The sequence below is a fragment of the Notamacropus eugenii genome, chromosome 5 (genome assembly GCF_028372415.1).
Source record: "Notamacropus eugenii isolate mMacEug1 chromosome 5, mMacEug1.pri_v2, whole genome shotgun sequence".
In the NCBI taxonomy this organism is placed as follows: domain Eukaryota; kingdom Metazoa; phylum Chordata; class Mammalia; order Diprotodontia; family Macropodidae; genus Notamacropus; species Notamacropus eugenii.
Window position 1 is genome coordinate 232,507,265 of NC_092876.1, and position 19,887 is coordinate 232,527,151.

Here is a 19,887-nt window from a genome sequence, read left to right on the forward strand (position 1 = left end):
GGTGGTAGAGAGATTACCCTCCACAATTGAAATTGTGTATACATTCGTGTAGGTGGAAGTATCCAAGCTAGACTGAGGTGATGGTTTAGGGTTAGAGTCTAAGGCACCAGGCTGTCCCTAGAAAAAGAGGTGGGAAATTGTAAATATCTTTGTTATTCAAGTGTTGCTTCTATCTCTCTTCCAGACCCTTTCTCTCCATGAGAATTAAGGAAGAGAAAATGGAGATGAATTCTGGCCCATTTTTTTCTCACTATCCAGTGTTTTCAAGTGTCAGGTCGGGTGGAGGGATGCCAGGGGACCTGGGAAAGGAGAGGCGTGAAAGCCATTTTCCTATCTCCTCGGAAATATATTAGAAAAAGGGATGGGGGAATGGCTCAGCAGAATGTGATGGAGGAGGGAAAGCGTTTCTGCCCCCCAACTCTTATTCCCACCCACCAGCATTCCTTGCTCTTTCAGAAAATGGAGCGTATTGAGTACGTACTAGATTACTCATTCCGGGTGCAACTTCGTGATCTGGATCGATAATGGAGCTATAAAGCCCATGCACCTACAAATAAGTCACAGCATTCAGCCCGAGGAAAGCCGGCTAAAAAGCTTCGTGATTCTCCCACCAACGTCTTTCCCGCCTCCCTACTCCATCCACCACCCCAAAAGAGAACACGAAGAGAAAATGAACCTTTAGAGCCTCTCTCTCTCTCTCTCTCTCTCTCTCTCTCTCTCTCTCTCTCTCTCTCTCTCTCTCTCTCTCTCTCTCTCTCCCTCCCTCCTCCCCCCTTCTCTCCCTCTTTCTCCTCCCCGCCTTTGCCTCTCTCCTCTGCCCTCCTCCTCACCCTCCCTTGCCGGACCGAAGGAGAGAGCTGAGAAGAAAGCAGAGACTGCATCTACTAGAGGTGACGGACAGCAAGGCTGTGATTCATGCCTGCGTAGGAGCGGAGCTGAGAGGGGCAGAGCCGATCAGCCTTCCTTGCACACAGCATCCAGTAGCGCTCCAGACCTGAGGAAGAACTGAGAGAGGCCAGTCAGCTCCAGGTGCATTTGCAACACCTAAGTGCTTGGTATACCGGCGCTGTGCCATCCGGAGTTCATAAACGTCTGTCCTTTGCCCAGCTTCTGAAGTGCGCTATTTTCTCCTTCATCCTCCAGCTTTCCCAAGATTCGGAATCCGTCAGGCAGCTCTCGCAGACTACCTCGGTCCGCAATTGTAAGTGACTAGCCAGACCCCAGCTGTCCAGCTCCCTTTGTGAACCGCACAGGCAACCTTTTCCTTTCTAACCCCAAATAGTCCAGCCGCGGCGAGCTGGTCCCGGGAGCTGGGAAAAAGAGGTTGCTCCTCTGAAAGTACAAATGGGAGCGGGCTGGGGGAGGGTAGTGCATCAATTTCCCCTTTTCCTTTTCCACTGTGTGAGACCAAAAGAAGCGCTTAGCAAACCTAGCCAACAGTCACTGGAGCGGCTCAGAGCGACTATATATAACCTGTTACTTTCGTTACAACTGCTAATCAGTCTGGCTTGCTCCCGGGGTTGTTATCGGGTTGTGTGTGTGTGTGTGTGTGTGTGTGTGTGTGTGTGTGTGCGCGTGTGTGTGTGTGAGTGAGTGAGTGAGTGTGCGTACACGCGCGTTCGAGCTCTTTGGGTAGAGGTGGGAATACAAGTATTTTATTCCCGAGGCTTATCTCTGGTTGAATTTGCACCTCTTCTGTCTCCTAACGGTTCTAGATGCCCTCAAGTCTGTTTCAAGGGCTTCTCAAAGGTGCGCGGAGCAGGTTTCAAATTCCCCCGCCTCCCTAGTCTGGGACGCAACTTTGTTTCCCCAAAGGGCAAGGAAACATGGACACGAGAGAACTGGCGATTAAATGAGAGGGACAGAAAACAAGACTCCTTCGCCCTGGTCTGAGTACCAAGCTTCTCATTCACCGACCCAAAATACGGGCTAGTCAGGGAAGAAGCGTTTGACCAGCTAATTTAGGAAGTGAGGGAGTAGGAGAATTGTCCTTTCTCTAGGGTATCTGTCTCTGTACCTCAGACAAGTCTGGAAACGTCTCCGTTCGGGATATCTTGGGGAATCTGGTAGGATAGCTTGCCTCACGGCCAGTAAGGGCCCTATCCCTAGAGCAACATGAATCTTCCTTCTTGCCCTTTCCAGGGATTAGCCAGACACAACAACAGAAACCAGACATCCTACCAGACGTGCCCGCCTCTCGTCTCCCCACTCACCTACTCCCTCCCGCCGCGCGGAGTCCTCTGGGGCTTGTCCTCACTTGGGTGTTAGCTTTGACTATTAGTGCTCTTTCGCTCTCCTCAGAGCGGGGCTCCCGGGCATTGAGTTCTGACCTCTTAGGGACCCTGAGACTACGAGTTGCGCTTCCCGCCCCCACCCCCACCCCCCCACCCCGCACCCTCTTCATTCCTTCCTTGTCGCGACGCAGAATGTCCTCCCTCTTTCCTGGACTCATAGAATCGAGGCTCTGAGATGGAAGGACCTGAAACTTGGGCCATATTTTTGTTGCTTCTCTGCACGCTGCATTGACAGCGGCTCTGGATCATGCCACTGGAGCACTTCATGAATATAAACAGGGCTCCTTTTTTTCTTGTCTCCTCTGCCCCAGAGCGAGGGGGAGCCTCTTGACTCCCCACTGCCTTGTAAGCGTCCTCAAATCCCCCTTTCACCTCCTCCCTACCTGGATATCCCAAATGTGTAATGCCTTCTCATTCTTGCAGTGGGCTCCTTAACTAACCGTCGGCCTCCCACGTGAAAGACCAGAGAGCACATAGACCTCGGACTCTAGCAACTGAGCAAATGGCATCTTCAGCGCCTTCCTCCTCCTCCTCGTCTTCTAACCCAGGCCCGGACTCCAACCCTACGAACCTGCGCCCTACAAGTAAGTCCTGTCAGAGCTTGTTCCTGAAAATCTTGGCCTGGGATGGAGATGGAGGGGGGGGGGGGGGGGGGGGAGGAGAGAGAGAGAGAAACTGAAGATTAGAAAAATCAAGCTGTTGACCCAATAACTCAAGGTCCCAGATAGGGCTGTGAGGATATCCATGTAGATTTGTGGTTCTGGAGTCTAGAAGATCAGGACAAGTGGTTTGTTTCATTTTGCGTGATTTATTTTGACGTGAAAGGGATCGTGTCTGAGTCTAGAAAAAAAAGGTGAGAAGAACTGGGAGTCCCTAAGGGAAACCAAGAACATTCCTGTCTCTAGAATTCGTTGAGCCAGGAGCTGGCCTCCCTCTCTGTCCCCCAGTCTCCCTCCCCAACCCTCTAGCTCTTCGCTAGGAAGCCTATAATCAGCGGAAATTTGGGCTTTAATTGCAGCTTTTCGAAAACCCGGTGTCCCTAATTGCCCCGAATTTGCGTCGAGCTATTGAAGTGTGAGGCGAAAGCAAAGGATGGGGAAGGTGGGAAAAAAAAATCAGTTGTGGTTCTGCCTTGACAATTTAGAAAATCAATTAGGGTTATTTTTTCAGTAGGAACGGAGGGTGTAATCATTATGAACGAATTTAATGAGGAGCTTGCAAGGGAGGGGGCGGGTAGAGAATGGCCGTTCTGAGGCAGACCCAGAGAATCCTGCCCTGCACTTCTCCTTGAGACTGACAGAAACCCGTCTAGAAGGTGACTATTCTGGAAAAAGGAGGACGATGGAAAACAAAAACCCGAATGAAAGGGCAGCAATCCAAGAAAAGGCAGATAGCTTCCAAACACACCTCGCCCTTATCCCTGTTCAAGGTTCACCTTAGCTCCTTTGCCCCGCCCCCGTCCCCCTTCAACCCCATAGCGGTTTAAAATAGTATTAATTTTCCTGGAGCCCGTAGGATAAAGATAGCTATTTAAATGGCCGCAGCCCAGTTGCCCCTTTTCATCCTACTCCCTCTTCCAACTCCCCCCACCCCCATCCCAACTTGATGTATAATTGCCCTCATAACAAAGAGGATGGTATAGGGAGTGGAGCACAGCCCTCCCTGTCGGGCGGGCAGGCTCATCTGCACTCCAGCGCTACCTCTCCCGCCGATAGATGAGGGGAGGGGGGCGGGGAAAGGGAGAAATGCAGAGAGCTGGGCCTTTGTCTTTCTGCTTCCAGATTTATTTATTTTCACTCTTCACTATCTTCTTTGCCGTTAGGTCCAGTTTTCCCGCTTATAGTCTACTTATTCATGACAATCTCCTCCTCCCTTCATGCCTTCCCCCTCCCTCCTTTTTTTCCCTCCTTCTGTGATCCTTTATTTCCTCGACCAGCTCCTTTCTTCCTCCTCCTATACCTGCCCTGGATTCCTCCCACATTTTTTTGGTGCTTGTTGAGCTTGGGCTTAAGCCCTTGCAATGTTGGTTGTTTGGTCTCACTAGCCCCTATTTCCGCAAAGATTTTCTGAGTATTCAAGGCCAAGGCAAAAAGACATAAAAACAGAGGGCCAAGACCCTAAAGAACCCCAGTGAATTGGCAGAAACAAGCAGAGGGGATTGGGGTTTTTTCCCCTTGTTCGTTCTGCTTAGGGGCTGGGGCTGATCCCCAATTCAACCCATGTCCTACTCACCCTCAGTTTCATCCAGACACAGTTCAGATTGCAATTCCCTCTTCCAGGGGACACACAAAGTGATAACAAGAGCATAGCCAGTCACTTTCACAAACCGGAGCCAGTATTTCACAATTACAGACTGCCATCTCTCTAGTATCTAATTACCCAGCTTTCCATGAAAGGGCCTTTTGTTTGTTTGTTTGTCCCTGGCAGGGACATGGTGAAAAATGCATTCCTTTTCTGTCCCTCAGCCCACCCCACCCCCATCAAGCCCATTTTCTCCCACTACAACCTAAAGTCTACAGTGACCACAGTTATTCCTTGATTCACCAGATCATGACTTTTAGGTCTCCAAAAGGAGTTCTTTCCATCTCCTTTCATTCTTGTCCTCTTTCCCTTAAGTATCTTACTCCATTTGACCCTAGGGCAAAGAGACTTGCCAAACAGAAACACTTAAAGCATCCCTCTCACCTCTGCTTGCTCTTCACTATAATATTGTCTCTCTAAGTATGTATCAATAGTGAATGCCCTGTTTCCTTCTTTCTCATCCTTTTCCTTTGCCCTTTTGGGCCATCTGGCAATGATTACTGTCCCCATTATCTCCAACAACATACATGCACAATGGTAGAGGAACTAGGGATACATGAAAATGAAAGAAATTTGGAGACACAAAGTGGAGCTCCATAGAGCATGAAACAAAATGCCTACAAGAACTAGTTCCCCTGATTTCCCCTCTGCATGAAAGTAAGACTGAGATTGGAACAGACACAAGCCAAGATAAAGAAAACATAAAACATTCCACAACATGCTGACATGAGTGAGATTAAAGTGTCCCAATTCTAAACCCCCTTGGAATGCCTTTTCTTCACCATACAACCTCTTCCTCCCCCCCTCCTTTTCCAGACTATATTCTGGAGCAAACTAATAATGAAACCTGGCTCAGGAAAATGGGGATGGGAATTGGAGGCAGGTGGGCTAAGGAAGGAGAAGGTTGGAAAGTGGGAAAATGGGGAAAGGGAACTAAGGCACACTGATGTGTTTCTGACTCCTTAGTCCAGCTGAAGGGCAGTCATGCAAGCCCTATCATCTAGTCAAATACTATTTTTCACCCAATTAATTCCTGAACTCTTCTGCGACCCCATTTCATGCCAGTTTATTTTAAGCTGCCACTGATGGAAACCTGCCAGGAAATTATGAGATGTTTAGGTCCCAGATGTCTTTTCTGTTCTTTGCTGGACTGATGTGAGGGCCTTTTCACATCTGCTGGACTGAAACAAAAGACTTCTAGGCTACTATGATTTTCTCAACTTGCTCCCCACCACCACCATTGTTCCCACCCCAGGATCAGTTGCCCACAGTTAGTTTGGAATGTAGATTTATTTCTGAGTTTGTTTTTAACCTTCATTTTATTTCCATAGGGTATTTCATGGAGATAATGAAGGAAGTCCAAGCTTGAGTAGAAGAAATGTTAGGGGATAGGTTTGGATGCTATCGACGTCTTTTGTTTCTTTCTGTTGTAACTCTGGGAAGGGGAGTGAGGAATGAACGGATGTTTTTAATGTTATGTCTCCTTCCAAATCCAAAGAAAGAAACAGTTTCTGTCTTCTCTCCAACCATCCCACACCTCCCCCCAAACTGTTTACCTGCCAGAATTGCTTCCTAAGTTTGTTTCCATGCCCTAGTGAATGATTTTTATCTTTCTTTCTAGCTTATGACACCTGGTGCGGGGTGGCCCATGGATGTACCAGAAAACTGGGACTCAAGATATGCGGTAAGAGAAAAGATATACACTGGAGCTAAAGATGAGATATGGTCAGGGAGAGAAAACCGTAAACTTTGACCCCCAAGTTTATTCTATGGATATCGGCTTATTTTTAACAGGACTTTAGGTGGGTAAGGAGAACTCGGCTTTTATGAATCTTTTTCTCTCTCCGAAAACCATCAAGGCATCATCCACCGCATTGTTTAGGACCAGAAGCAACACAGGACTTCAGGTTTAGAACTGGTACTCTCCAAGGCGGCTCTTTTCGGTGAACCCTCTGCGCCTTCTGCTGGCCCAAGGGCGCCAGTACAGCAAGGTCGTACCCGAGGGCTTCGCTCTCATTCTGCCTGTAGACTGAGCCCCACCTGCGAAATTCGCCCCAAGGTACCAGTTTAGCCTACTTGCTCAGGGAGAAAGACTCCCAGGGCTCTAGCTTCTGGAATCAACCAATTGATCAAGAGCTGTTTCCCTTGAGCAGTATTGGACTAGGCAGGCCGTTTTTTCTCAGCGCAATCAAAACGTTCAGTGTGAGCCCTTTTGCTTAAAATTTCATGTTCTGCTCTTCTTTCGTCTTCTATCATGGGCCAAGATGGGTTTTCACTCCTGTGTGGCCAGAGAGAGGAGCTATCTGTGAAAGAGGGAGAGGTCGGGATGTGTGTCCTAGACGATGAAAGAGAGAAAGGGGGGAGAGCGAGGAAACCTCTGTTGGGGGAGTGGGGAGAGTTGAGGTTGCGAAGAGAGCGAGGTGCATACAGAGCCTATTTGGTAAAGCTTTGCGGGGTGGAAGACAAAACCAAACTCTTTCTGCCTGCCTCTGAGATGGAAGGGGCTGTGGAATTAATAAACAGAGGAGAGGAAGCTTCCAAGAGGTGATGGGGATGAGTAGAGGTGAACAGGCACGGAGAGGCTATTTGAACAATCTTGTAGTGACTTCTAGAAATAAATGAAATCTAAAAGACCAATAAGAGATTTTGTTCGAAGGGAAGAAGATTTGCAGCTTCAGTCGAGTAGCGAGAACAGTGACGTTTTTTTTTCTGTTTCGCCGTCTAAAATTCCCAAACCTTATCGGACCAGAAAATACGGATCTCCCCAGGGATAAGGGAGGAAAAAGATTAACGAGAGACTTATTAAAGAGCAATTCGTCAGAAGGCTGGGTGGGTGAGATAGCAGCATTTCCTGCCCTGTTCCCCCGCACGCACCAAATAGGCAGCTAGGAAACAAATAGCCGAACAGTCGGATGACCACGTTACAGCCTGAGATCCATTTGGAGATAACAAGCTGCCTTGGCCTTTCTTTTTTGTTTGTAGGGCTCTTAAATGTTTAGAACCCAACTAGTGACAGGCACCTGGAACATTCAGATGTTCGTTCTGTAGTTCCAAACCTTCTCCCTTTCTCCCATCCTACTGCGGATGTCCAAAATGTACAGTAGTAAGCAGACTTTCCCGATAATCATCGGAACCCTTTTTTCATATCTTAGAGGGGCAAGAAGGTGCTTCTCCCTTGGGTGAAGGCGATTGACACAGAGAGAGATGCTTGGAAAGGGAATAGATAAGACCACCCACACACACACACACACACACACACACACACGAACACACACACACACACACGTCAAATCAATTTTAAATCCCAATCCACTGCCTTGGGTTGAGCCTCTACTCCCTGCTCCACCCCCTCCTCCTCTGTTCCCTTCTGCCTAGATTCATAAAGATTCAAGGTTAGAGGGGAGGTTGTCCCGGACCCTACAATTTTTAATTTACATCATCTTATAGACCTTTTCCCCCTACTCGGTCTGGGTATTGCAGGATGGCGAATAGGGAGAGGTGGCAGAGGCTCCGAGGAGAGAAAAAGCGAAGAGCTAGTTGCTTTGTTCTATAAATAGCCCCCTCCCCCCAATCTGGGTTTAATGGGCTGTTACGCCTAGGGTCCCTTCGGCGACTGAAGCACCCGGCTTCTCTGCTGTCATTTTAATGCAGCCCGGCAAGCAGAACTGATCGAGTAACGCACCGCCGCCCGCCAGCCCCGCACGCTGGCCCCCGCTCTCTTAGTAAGGCAAATGGGGGTGGGTGAGGAGACCCAGTGGAGTCAGGGAATAGCTGGAGAAGGGGGTGGAGGGGAAGAGAAGCCCACTTTCACAAGCAAAGCACTTGGTGAGCCTTAAAGCGCCAAATGCATGTGAATTATCATTATCAGATCAAATCACTGTCCGAAGACTTATTTTCCCACCTCTTCAGAGGGTCAGATTCATTATATGGACAGGAGAGAGCGGGAGGAAAACAAATTGGATTAGACTCCAGCCATCCCCTTTAGCCGGGTCACTGACTGCACACTATTTTCTTCTGCCCAGCTGACCCTGTGACCAGACAGATTCGCCCGAGCCAGCCCATCATGCTGGGAAGGGTGATAGCTTTAAGCAATTTCTTTAAAAGAAAGGAAAAAAAAAAAACAACCCTGGGGTACAAGATCATTCGTAGTAATAGAAACCTGAAGGGAACTGAACCTGCTTGGATAGGATGTCTAAGAGAAACACTGGTCACTCTCCAGTCCCTGGTTAGCTGCTGAGAAGGGGGCGGTGCTCTGGGCATGCTGGACAAGTGCACTTGGAGAACATAGGAGGCCATTGTTGCAATTAAGTCCCCCATCCCCTTCTCCGCGGGCGGTCCAGGTCTAAAGGAGGAGTGTCGAGGAAGCGTGCCGCGCTTAGGGATCCTTGTCCTGGGGATTCATTTGAGTCCCTTTCCCTCACTTTACAGAAGCACTGACCCCTCCTAAATCTCTGTAATTTAGAGATCGCACAAAAAGCAAAGAGTCACAAGGGAGCCCGGTACTGGGGGTGGGGGGGTGGGTGCGCGCGCTTGTGTGACGGTGTGCCTCGAATATGGGAGGGTGACAGCATATGTGTAAAAGGAAAATTATCTTTTGAAAATAGCTGCTGAATTTAAGATCGTTGTTTGGAATAGAAAGAGGGGGAGGAAGAAGGGAGACAATTGATATTAAGCTAGTCTGATAGCAAAAGAAAGACGTGTTCATGTTTTAAGTAATTTTCAGATTTTGTATTTCGTTTATCATATTGGGGGAGGGGAAAGTGGGGAATTCAGATAAAACATTTCCCTCTAAAAATCTTAGGAAGGATATGGAGTTCCCACAGAAGTAGCCTTGGTTTCCAGGATAGCTTGGAGGCAAGAAGGTGAAATGCCACTCCTAACAATTTAATAGTAGCGTGGCTCTGATCGAGTCAATGAACTTCTGTGCGCCGCCTTAGGACTTTTTAGAACTTACCCACTTGGAATCTAAGTGACTAGAAGGATTTGCCATCTGCATTAGTAGAGAGAGTTCCCACACAATTAGGTTATGCTGATGAAATTTCAGATCCGCAGATAATTGAAGATTTAAATCCACGGAGGCTACAGGTGCTTCCAACATTCACTCATTCATCTGACAAATATTTGTGAATGTTTGCTTATGCCTGCCTTCTTTTACTGGATTTAGATTTAGAGTTCATTCAAACCCTTTAGTTTACAGATAAAGAAACTGAGGCCCAGGGAATTTATGTGATTTGCCCAGGGTCACAAAGTAGTAAGTAGCAGAGTTCAAGTTTAAACCCAGATTCTCTTTCCTGAAGCTGAGGAGAGATTAGAGGCTTTTCACTGGCCCAGTCCCCTCCCTCATTCCCAAACTTTTTCTTCCTGACAGGAATCTCACCTCCTCAGGTCTTTATAGACAGAACTCCATCCCCAGCTGCCCTCTCCCCCAGCCTAAGCTGGACATGGACTGAATTGGGGATTATTCTGATGTAGTGCTGGAAATAGGCTTCAGGTGGAAGGTTTGGGAGGCTGGTTTTCCTACATTTTGCTAACTACTCTCAAGAAGAGGTGTCTTCACCTGGCCCCAAACTCCTCTTCCTTCCTCTATCTCTCCTCTTAATTCTCTCAGAGCTTCCAGGGGAATTCATCTCTAGGACTCTCCTGAGTGATCTTCCTCCACTGCCAAACCCACCAGTTCTGGGTTTGGTCCCAGGAAGTTTAGACATCTGTTCCTCTAAGATCACAAGCCTCTAGGCAGGGATACAAATACAAAAAAAGGAGCCCATCATGTACACAGCATACACTCCAAACTGTACACTCTTAAAATATATGCAGTACAATACAATAGAATGAGCATTGGACTAAGGGTCAGGAGACTTGGCCTAAAATCCCTGTTAGGTCACCTCCTAGCCTTGTAATGTTGGATGTCACTTAACCTTTCTGGACTTCAATTCCCTCGTGTGAAACAGGAAGAGTCGGATCTTTAGGTCGAATTCTAAGTGTAAATCTTTGACTCAAAATGACAAAATACCTGGATAGCAGTCACAGAATGTAAATAGGAAAAAAAAACTCATTCTTTTATATAAGGATACCTAGAACTATGAAAAAGTGGGCTAAGTGCCATAAACCCTCAAGGGAATGAAACTCTTAGGTTTCTTGTACACCTCTCCTTTTCCTCCCCCTCCTCTGCCTCTGGAATCCCTGAGAGCAAAGCTATCAGAACGAGACAGGTTCAGGCTGGTGACAGTGGTATTTCTGGAATCCAAATATAATAATTAGGTTCCTTGAATTACTGGAGAGGGGCAAGGGCAGTAAAGGGAAGTAACACAATTGCTGAAAACCAAACGGAGCTTCACTTTAGTCCCCAGGTCCTCCACATTTGCCCCTGAAGTTGGGGGGGGGGGGTGGCTATGGTTCAGGACCTTGCCTTCCACCTGTCAGCTTCTCAGAGAGAAAAGGGCATCTAAGCAGCTTCATGACCTATCTAGGTAACCCTATGACCCAACTACTACCCTCTCACCTCTAGGGAAAATGTCAGGTCCTTTCAGATACTGGTAAAACTGAGTTCAGTTAACTGCCGCAAGTTTCCAGGGTAAATGAATCAGTCAGAGGAGAAGAGAAGACTGGGGGAAGTTTAATGCCTAGTAGAGTAATGAACCAATGACTATCCAAACACTACTATATCCCACCTAACAAGTCTTCTATATGATGGCATCTTCTAAAGATTTATTCTGTGTAGCTTCAGAGTGCAGACCTAGGCCTAATGAGTCAAAGACACAGGGAGTAAAATTTCAGCTCAATGGGTGTAGGACAAGAGGGATCCAAAACAGTGGCTGGGGGCTGTGTTGTGTTCATCCTTCATTGCCGAAGAAGACCATGCCATCAAAGAAATGATGACATGATTTGCACTTGACTTTGTTTTGAGGGAGGGAGGGCTGTGCAGGTCACCAGCCTCACTTCTCCTCCAGAACCATCTGTATCCAGTGACTAGATATTCATAAGGATGACTGTAGATGACCCAGGATGTACTGAGAGACCTTGGCCCCTTTCGGCCAAGGTCTATGCAGGTACTCACTTAGGGTGGGGTAAGGCCCATTCATTAAATAGGCTTGTTTAAGAAGTAGCCAGGGCATGACCAGTTTAATGAGGCAAAGAAAAAGAAAGCATTAAGCTGAGAGGGAAATAGCAACAGTTACTATTGATAATCACTCTTAAGACAGGAGGGTCCAGAAGAGCCCTTAAGCAGGGACCAAGTGGTGTCTGAGCTTCCGAGGGCAATAGGTTTCAGGTTTGGGGAAGGGGAAAGGAAGAGAAGGCAAGGGGAGGGAAGGCAAGGGGAGGGAAGGAAAGGGAAGGGAAGGGAAGGGAAGGGAAGGGAAGGGAAGGGAAGGGAAGGGAAGGGAAGGGAAGGGAAGGGAAGGGAAGGGAAGGGAAGGGAAGCGAAGTGAAGGGAAGGGAAGGGAAGCGAAGGGAAAGGAATTTTACATACATACCAGGGGCTGTATATGTGACAATTAAAGCTCCTAATATAGGTACCTCCCCAGTTGCTATCCCCTGTCCTCTACCAGTCGTCATTACAATTGCTCTTGAGTCCTGGGAAAGTAAACCTTGAACCCACAGATGGACACAATCCTCCTGGACCCTTTAAGTCTCCTTTCTGACAATTGTGTTTCCCAGAGGAACTTAAAATGTTGATAAGAAGAATAATTTACATTGATTCAGCACTTTTTAGTTCCAGGACACTCTAGTTACAAAACACTTTACATATATTTCCTTATTTAATCCTCAAAACAATCCTACAAGGCAAATAGCAGAAGGCTTTATAGTGGAGGGGACACATAGGGTAGTGGGTAGAGAGTTTCACTGCAAGGAAGACCTAGATTTGAGTCCCAGTTATGACCTTTGGCAAATCATTTAAACCCTTATTGCTCCAGGGAACTTGTTAAAACTTTAAGTTGAAGAGAAGGTGCTGATCTGCTTTGATAGATCAAGTTTCCTCCCTGATGAAAAATCCAGGTACCTACTTCCTTTCCCTATTGTTATTCCCATTTTCCATGTGAGGATGCTGAGACCCAGAGAGGTTAAAGTGAAAGGTGGCAGTGTGGTGCAGTGAGAAAAATGCCTGATTTGGAGTCAGAGGAATTGGGTCCAAACCCTAGCTTTGCTACTTGCTATGTGTACGATATTGGGTAATCACTTAAGTTTTCAGGGCTTCATTTTTCTGCTGTATAAAATTAGGTACTTGAACTAGATGATCTTGAAAGCTCTTTCTAGAGCACTAGGTCCTATAGCTTGCTCACAGTCATGTTACTAGTAAGTGGCAGAGCTCATATTTAATCCCAGAACCTCTTATTCAAAATTTAGTGTTCTAAATTACTAGGAAAATTAGAACTCTTTATTTTTATATGCATCATAGTCAGGACTTGAGAAGGAAATCCTAAGGGGCTAAAGGGAATTTTGAAGGTAAGGAGACCTCCAGTGGATGGCTGGGCTAGAGGTTATCTGTAGAAGGGAATGCCCTCTGACTTAACTGGTACTTAGACCCTTCTAGTGTAGCTCTGCTGGCTTCTTAAAGGGGCTCTTATTCCTGAAATCAACTGTATTAAAGCCATCCCTACAGGAAAATTGTTATTCCCTCTGAGCATTAACACTCCAACTGCAGAAGATGTATGTCTTCATTTGTAGAACATTATTCAGGACCCAGGGACCTCTGAAGAGATTGTGGAAATTGAATGAACCACCCTAACTCCATCTTGTGACTCAATTTGGGATCTAACTCAGTTCCCTTTCTATTCAATTATGTATCTAGTCCAATTTCTGTCTTGTGAGAAAACTATTCAATTGTGAGACTTGTAAGAAAACTTTATTGCATTATTTGAACCTACCCTTGCATGATTGAGTAGCTGGACCACCTCTTCCTTGTTGCTTAGAGACCCTTGACTAAGAGCTTAGGTCAGAGGTGAGGAACCAGTGGCCTTGAGACCATATGTGGCACTTTAGGTCCTCAAGTGCAGCCCTTTGACTAAATCCAAGCTTCACAGAGCAAATCCTTTTATTAAGGGGATTCAGTTTGTGAACTTTGGATTCAATTGTAAATGTGGCCTTGAGGTCACAGGTTCCCCATCCTTGGTCTAGGTTATGCTGACCTGAAACCCAGTAAGGTCCAGAGATTGATGCAAGGAGTTTTCTCATAATTATACTTCTCAAGCATGCATTTGCCTTTTCTGAAAAATGGCCCTGAACTGGTCAATCAGTTACTGTTTCCTTGTTCCTTTGATTGAATACAGACATTTGGTTGGGAGTAGAACACCTCTTTTGCCAATTTCAGGGAATTGCACCTGTTTGTTCTCCCCCTCCCAACTTGGAAAACCCCCTAATTTTTCTTCCAATTAGAAATCAGATGACCTAATCTTGTATCTTGTTAATTGTTTTCTTGTAATGAACAAAAATTGGTTTCCCCTTGTATTGGGGGTCCAGTGCCAAGCTGAGGAGGCCTGGTCCTGATTTTTTTATGCAATTAACATGCATTGTTTAACAAATCAATATGCTCGGAAGCTTGAACCTTTGTTTCCTTAGTTATTTGAGATTTCACCTGGCTCTGTTTCCTAAAATCACCTCCTCTTCAGTAGTGTGAACCAAAGAGAGAGAAAGCAGAGAGGCATAGGAAAAACATTTCAGGTCTGAGTCAGAAAAATTTTGGTCAAATCTCTTGTCAGTAAACTTCAGGGGTGGGGGTGGGGAGAAGCAATTTCCAGAATTCCCTTCATTGTCCATCCTGATCCCCTCCCTCCCTTTGCCTACAGAGTCCATAAACCCCATGTCTGCTTGCAGTGACAATAATCTCATCCATTCCCTAAAACCCTATTCCTAGGGCTAGTTACTAGAGTGGAATATGTCCAATTGACTTAATTCAGAGCTTACTGTCACTTTCAGAGATGGGAATAGGCTTCATTTATTGTTGGGGTTTTGGGTTTTTTTTTCCTTCTCTCTGAGCACTACCGGATCTGTGCCACCAATGTCACTTTGTGTTGTTTCCTCCCTGCCGGAGGCAGAGAAGTCATGTGTGTGTGTGTATGTGTATGAGTGTAGATACTCAGCTAAAATGACTGTAGGAGAAAGAGAAATCTATTTAGACAGCTTGAGTTTGGACCCTGCAGCTAACTGTAAGCCTGATGGAGAGTCCTTGACCACTTTTTCTTCCATTAACATAGGCTTCTTGCAAAGGACCAACAGCCTGGAGGAGAAGAGTCGGATCGTGAGTGCCTTCAAGGAGAGGCAGTCCTCAAAGAATCTGATATCATGTGAGAACAGTGAGAGGGACGCACGGTTCCGCCGAACTGAAACTGACTTCTCCAACCTGTTTGCCAGAGGTAATGCACTTGACTCCTCCATCTTTCCCTTCCCTCTGAAGAGTCTTTTTTGCTTGTTTGTTTGATAGTATTAGTGGCTGGGGGAGGGGAGAGAAGGGGACACCAAGATATTTAATTCATCTCCTCAAACCCTCATTCATTAAAGCTGTTTACCTTATATCTCAGGGACAAGGGGAACACTCCTCCCTTCCTGACTCCCCAGATCTTACTTATTTTGGAAGCTGGTTGAGAATGTCAACCCCACCCCCAATTTATTGTAGAAACCTCATCTTCCAGGGATACCTTTAGAAGCCAAAATCCCAGAACTGGATTCATGTAATCCAGCCTCTTAATCAATTGAGGCATCTATTCCATAGCAGATCTGCCAAGAATCTCTGCTCGAATACCCTAATGATGAGGCCATCCACCCCCTTTTTAAACTACAATAATTGTTGGAAAATTCTTTCTAATGTAGGGAGGCAGAAAGCTTGTGAGGTCTTGCGCTAGCCAGAAACAAGAGCACAAAGACCTACCTGGTTTGGGCTGGTTTTGCTGCTGACAGACAAAGGCAGGAATGTGGGCCAGGAGGCCCACATCAATGATGAGAGGCAGAGAACCTAGTTCAAATCATACCTCTATCCCAGAGGACTTATGGATAATCATGCCATCAACCTCCAGATGGTGAAGTGATGAAATCAAGACAAATATTTTGGCCATGACCATTTAAGGAATTTGTTTCACTTGACTATTCATGTTTATTTTTCTTTTTTACTAGGTCTGGGTGAGGGGAGGGGTGAGGAGAAAAAAATTATTTTATTATTAAGAAATAAAGTAAATGACAAAAGAAAAAATAAATTAAAAGACAAAAAATAAATTAAAAGACAAAAAAAAATTACTACCTGTGTGATCTTATGCAATTCATTTGCCCTTTCTGGGTTTCAGACTCTGTAAAATAAGGAAGTAGACCAAAAGGCTTGAGAAATTCCTTGTATCTTTCAATTCTAGGACTTTATTTTCTTCCTTTAGCTTCCTGTTCTTCTCTTCCGAAAAAAATTAATTTTTTATCAACAAAAATCTTATTTCTGTCTTTCCCATTTCCTTTCCACTTCCTCCTTCTTCTTCCTCCCCCTAAGAAAAAAAGAAAACATCTCTGTAAGAAATATGCGTAGTCAAGCAAAACAAATGTTTTCATTGGTCATGTCTTCAACCCCCTTCCCCCACAAAAAAATATATCTCAGTCTGTACTGAGTTCATCTCTTCTCTATTAGGAGGTGTTTTGTCAGGAGTCCTCTAAAATCGTGATTGGTTGTTGTGCGGATCAAAGTTCCTAAGTCTCTCTAGCTTTAGTCTTGCAGTACAAGTGAGTGTCATGGTCTCAAATCTCCATGTATTTTATATGGCATTTCTTTCGCAGAGTCCCCAAACAGGTTTTGGGGATGCAGCATATCTCTGTCTCCATGCATAAATTGAGTTGAGATTCCTTATAATTTCCACCCTTTGGTCCTACTTCTGCCTTCTGGAGTTTTTTTGAGATAGTCATGTCTGATTCTCCATGACCCCATTTGGAATTTTCTTGGCAAAGATACTAGAACAGTTTGCCATTTCCTTCTCCAGCTTATTTTGCATCTGAGACAAACAAGGTTAAGTGATTTGCCCAGAGTCACACAGCTAGGAAGAGTAAGAGGCCTAATTTGAACTCAGGAATATGAATCTTCCTGACACCAGGCTCAATGCTCTATCCACTGAGCCACCTAGCTGCTCACAGAGATATATAGAATAAATCTATTCCCTCTTCTACATTACAGCCTTTCAAAGATTTTAAGATAATTATTGTATACCCCACCCACGGATGCTTAGGGTGTGTGTGTGTGTGTGTGTGTGTGTGTGTGTGTGTGTGTGTGTGTGTGTGTGTGTGTGTGTGTGTGTAGAGGGAACAATAAGATCATAAATCTAGAAGCAGAAGGGACCTTGGAGGTCATTAAGTCCAACAGTGATGAGACTGAGCCCCAAGGATGGTGAGTGAGTTGCCCAGTGAAACATAGTTATAAGCATTTGAAGCAGGAGTTTAATTCAGTCCTTAACTCTGTGTAGCACTCTACCCACTGTGCTACCTAGCAGAGGGTTGTTGGTACATGTCCTAGGACCAAAGTGAGTCTGGAAGTTGGGAGTGGTGGTGCAGACAGGAAGGAATGGGAAAGATATTGTTGGTTCCCAGGCATAAGGTGTCCACATGTTAACTCTGCTGTCTTTCACCTCTCAGACCTACTTCCAGCCAAGAATGGGGAAGAGCAAACTGTACAGTTCCTTTTGGAGGTGGTGGATATCCTCCTCAACTATGTTCGGAAGACATTTGACAGATCAACCAAGGTGCTGGACTTCCACCACCCACACCAGTTGCTAGAAGGAATGGAGGGCTTCAACCTAGAGCTATCTGACCACCCTGAGTCCTTGGAGCAGATCCTTGTGGACTGCAGAGATACTCTGAAGTATGGAGTTCGAACAGGTAGAGTCCCAAGCAGGGAGCTACTTGAAGATTCAACTCTATCCTCTGCACCTTAGTCTCTTTCTCACCCAGACATGTACACATAGAACTAAAGAAGGACTGGCAGGATCAAACTACCTCAGTGGGCAATCAGCCCCATGCCAGGTAGCCTGTGGGAATGACATGAGTTTTCAGACTCATTGGGAGGGAGTAAAGTTCTATGGAGGTTCTGCCGGGCAGTCTGGTATCATGAATTTTTTCCTAGTCTGCTTGGGGGAAATCAACTGATTCTGGCCAGCTCATCACTGTTTAAACACACACACACACACACACACACACACACACACACACACACACACACACACACACCCCTTAAGTATTTCTATTTTAATTAATTTTCATTTTTATTCTGAATTTATTTAAACAGAATGGTTTTTTTCATATACATAGTAGAAAGGAAACAAGATGGCACATGAAACTGCAGGTTTCTATCATGTACAGCTTACTTTTCTAAGTATATGATAAAATCCGCTTGTTACTTTCAAAACTATCCTACTTAAATGGCCTTCTTTCTGGCCCTTCTTCTGATCTTTTCTTTCCATTACAGAAAAGCATATTTCAATAACTGTTCTTTTCTTTCCTTTTTTATTCTCTTCTTTTTTCTTTTCTTACCCTACACTTGTCCTCCCTCTTCTTCCCATTCATCCTCCAGTCAAGATAAAGGAAAAGAAAAGAAAAGCCCTTTCAATTTGCATACATGCATACATATTAATGTATGTATATATAGCAAAGCAAACAATTTTCCCACATTGTGTATCTAAAAATGCATATCTCATTCTGCATCTTAAGTCCTTCATCTTTGTCAAAAATCAGGTAGCAAGTTAAACATCTACTTATACTTGGTGCTATGCAATGCATTAAACATAGGAGATTGATTCTTCTTGTTTCTCTTTTCTCTGTGGTTTCATCCCTATTCCTATTAACTCCTCCTCTCCCTCTTCCTGTCACTGTGTAGGACTCAGACTCCTGGGTTTTTTTTTTCTGTTACACAGTTTATGAAATTAAACTCTTCAAGCCTCCTTATTGTCTCTGCAAAAAAACCTATGAACTCTCAGCCAAAAATCTCTCCTTCAAACTAAAGGTCTCCTAGAAGGGACCCAGAGGGTGATTCCAAAGACAATGCCAAAGTGAGAGATATTGGTTCATTACTGTGGTATGAGCATAACCCAGCCAGCTCATATCAAAAGTCAATGGTCTTGTAGTTCACAGGGCATGTGGAGAATTGTGCATCCATCCAGAGCAGGGGAAACAAAATGCATACCTGGCTAGGTAGATATCTGGAAATCCAGCCTTGAATTACACATCCTTTAATGAAAGAGTAAATTTCTTTTTTTTAATAAATTTTATTATTTTCAATAAACAAAAATTCACTCTCTCACTTTCTCTCTCTCTCATCTCCCTTTCCCTCACTGAAAAAGGTAAACAAAACAAAACCTTCACAATGAAATGAATAGTCCAGTTAATGAAGCCCCTACATTGGCCAAATACAAAAAAGCATATGCTTTGTTCAGCATCTTGAGTCCATAACTTCTCTATTAGGTGGGCAGCATATTTCTTCCTCATCCATCACTTAGAATCATAGCTGATCTTTGCATTCATCAGAATTTTTAAATTTTTCCAATGTTATTATATAAATTGTTCGGTTACTGTTCACTTAACTCTGCATAAATTCATATGAGTTGAATGTCAATTTCCCAGCACTATCTGGTTAGCTGAATTCATCTAGGGTGTCAAAGAGGAGAGGCTTTGCTTATACGGGTTCCCCAAATATCCACATTCCAGGTGCCAGGAGGAGGAGGAGACAGAATTTGGAGAGTTGCCAAAGGTTGTCAGTGGCATTTCCTCATTCCTAACTTTTCTTGAAGACCTCTCTGGCCTTTGCAGGTTACCTGAGGCATGCAAAAGCTGCAGAGTATTGTCTTCTCTCAGTCTCCATTTCTTCACTTGAACACAGGGCCCTTTCTTGGGCTACTCCTCATTCCTGAAGAACCATTGGGTCATTATTTCAGTGTCCTCTAGCATCCTAGACTTCCTTTGACTTCTTCCTTCTGCTGCCTGGCTTTGGGCCATTTCACTATTCAGTAGGATTTCCACCATATCTTACCTTCACTAAAAACAAGAAAATGTTAAATCTTTCAGGGAGGGGGTGAAGACTGGGTCTCTCTAGCCCAGGAGGGAAGGGGAGCAGCCTCTACTGAGCCTAACTTCACTGATAATCAGCCCAGAAGCTTTGACTAGTTTTGTTTTTCTGACCTAGGCCAATTTGCTCATTCCATGGACAGCCAGGTGGTTTTCCACAATATGGGGCTCACCATACTGGTAATAGACTTAGTGTGAACACCCCATCAGCTTCAGTATGACCACAACTAAGAACTCCTGAACTCAAATGATCAATCAACCTCCCTCTTCCCAGTAACAGGGA

At 45.2% G+C, this 19,887-nt stretch overlaps 1 protein-coding gene across 1 annotated transcript in view; it reads left to right on the forward strand.

Moving 5' to 3' along the window:
* The first annotated feature begins 2,724 nt into the window (after nucleotides 1-2,724).
* The window catches only part of GAD1 (glutamate decarboxylase 1), a 55,992-nt gene continuing 38,829 nt past the window's right edge, over nucleotides 2,725-19,887 (forward strand). Inside the window, exons 1-4 of the mRNA XM_072612293.1 lie at nucleotides 2,725-2,878; nucleotides 6,217-6,279; nucleotides 14,786-14,944; nucleotides 17,184-17,426. Coding sequence (XP_072468394.1) covers nucleotides 2,797-2,878; nucleotides 6,217-6,279; nucleotides 14,786-14,944; nucleotides 17,184-17,426 — 547 coding nt within the window. The 5' untranslated portion in view covers nucleotides 2,725-2,796. The remainder of the gene's footprint in view (nucleotides 2,879-6,216; nucleotides 6,280-14,785; nucleotides 14,945-17,183; nucleotides 17,427-19,887) is intronic.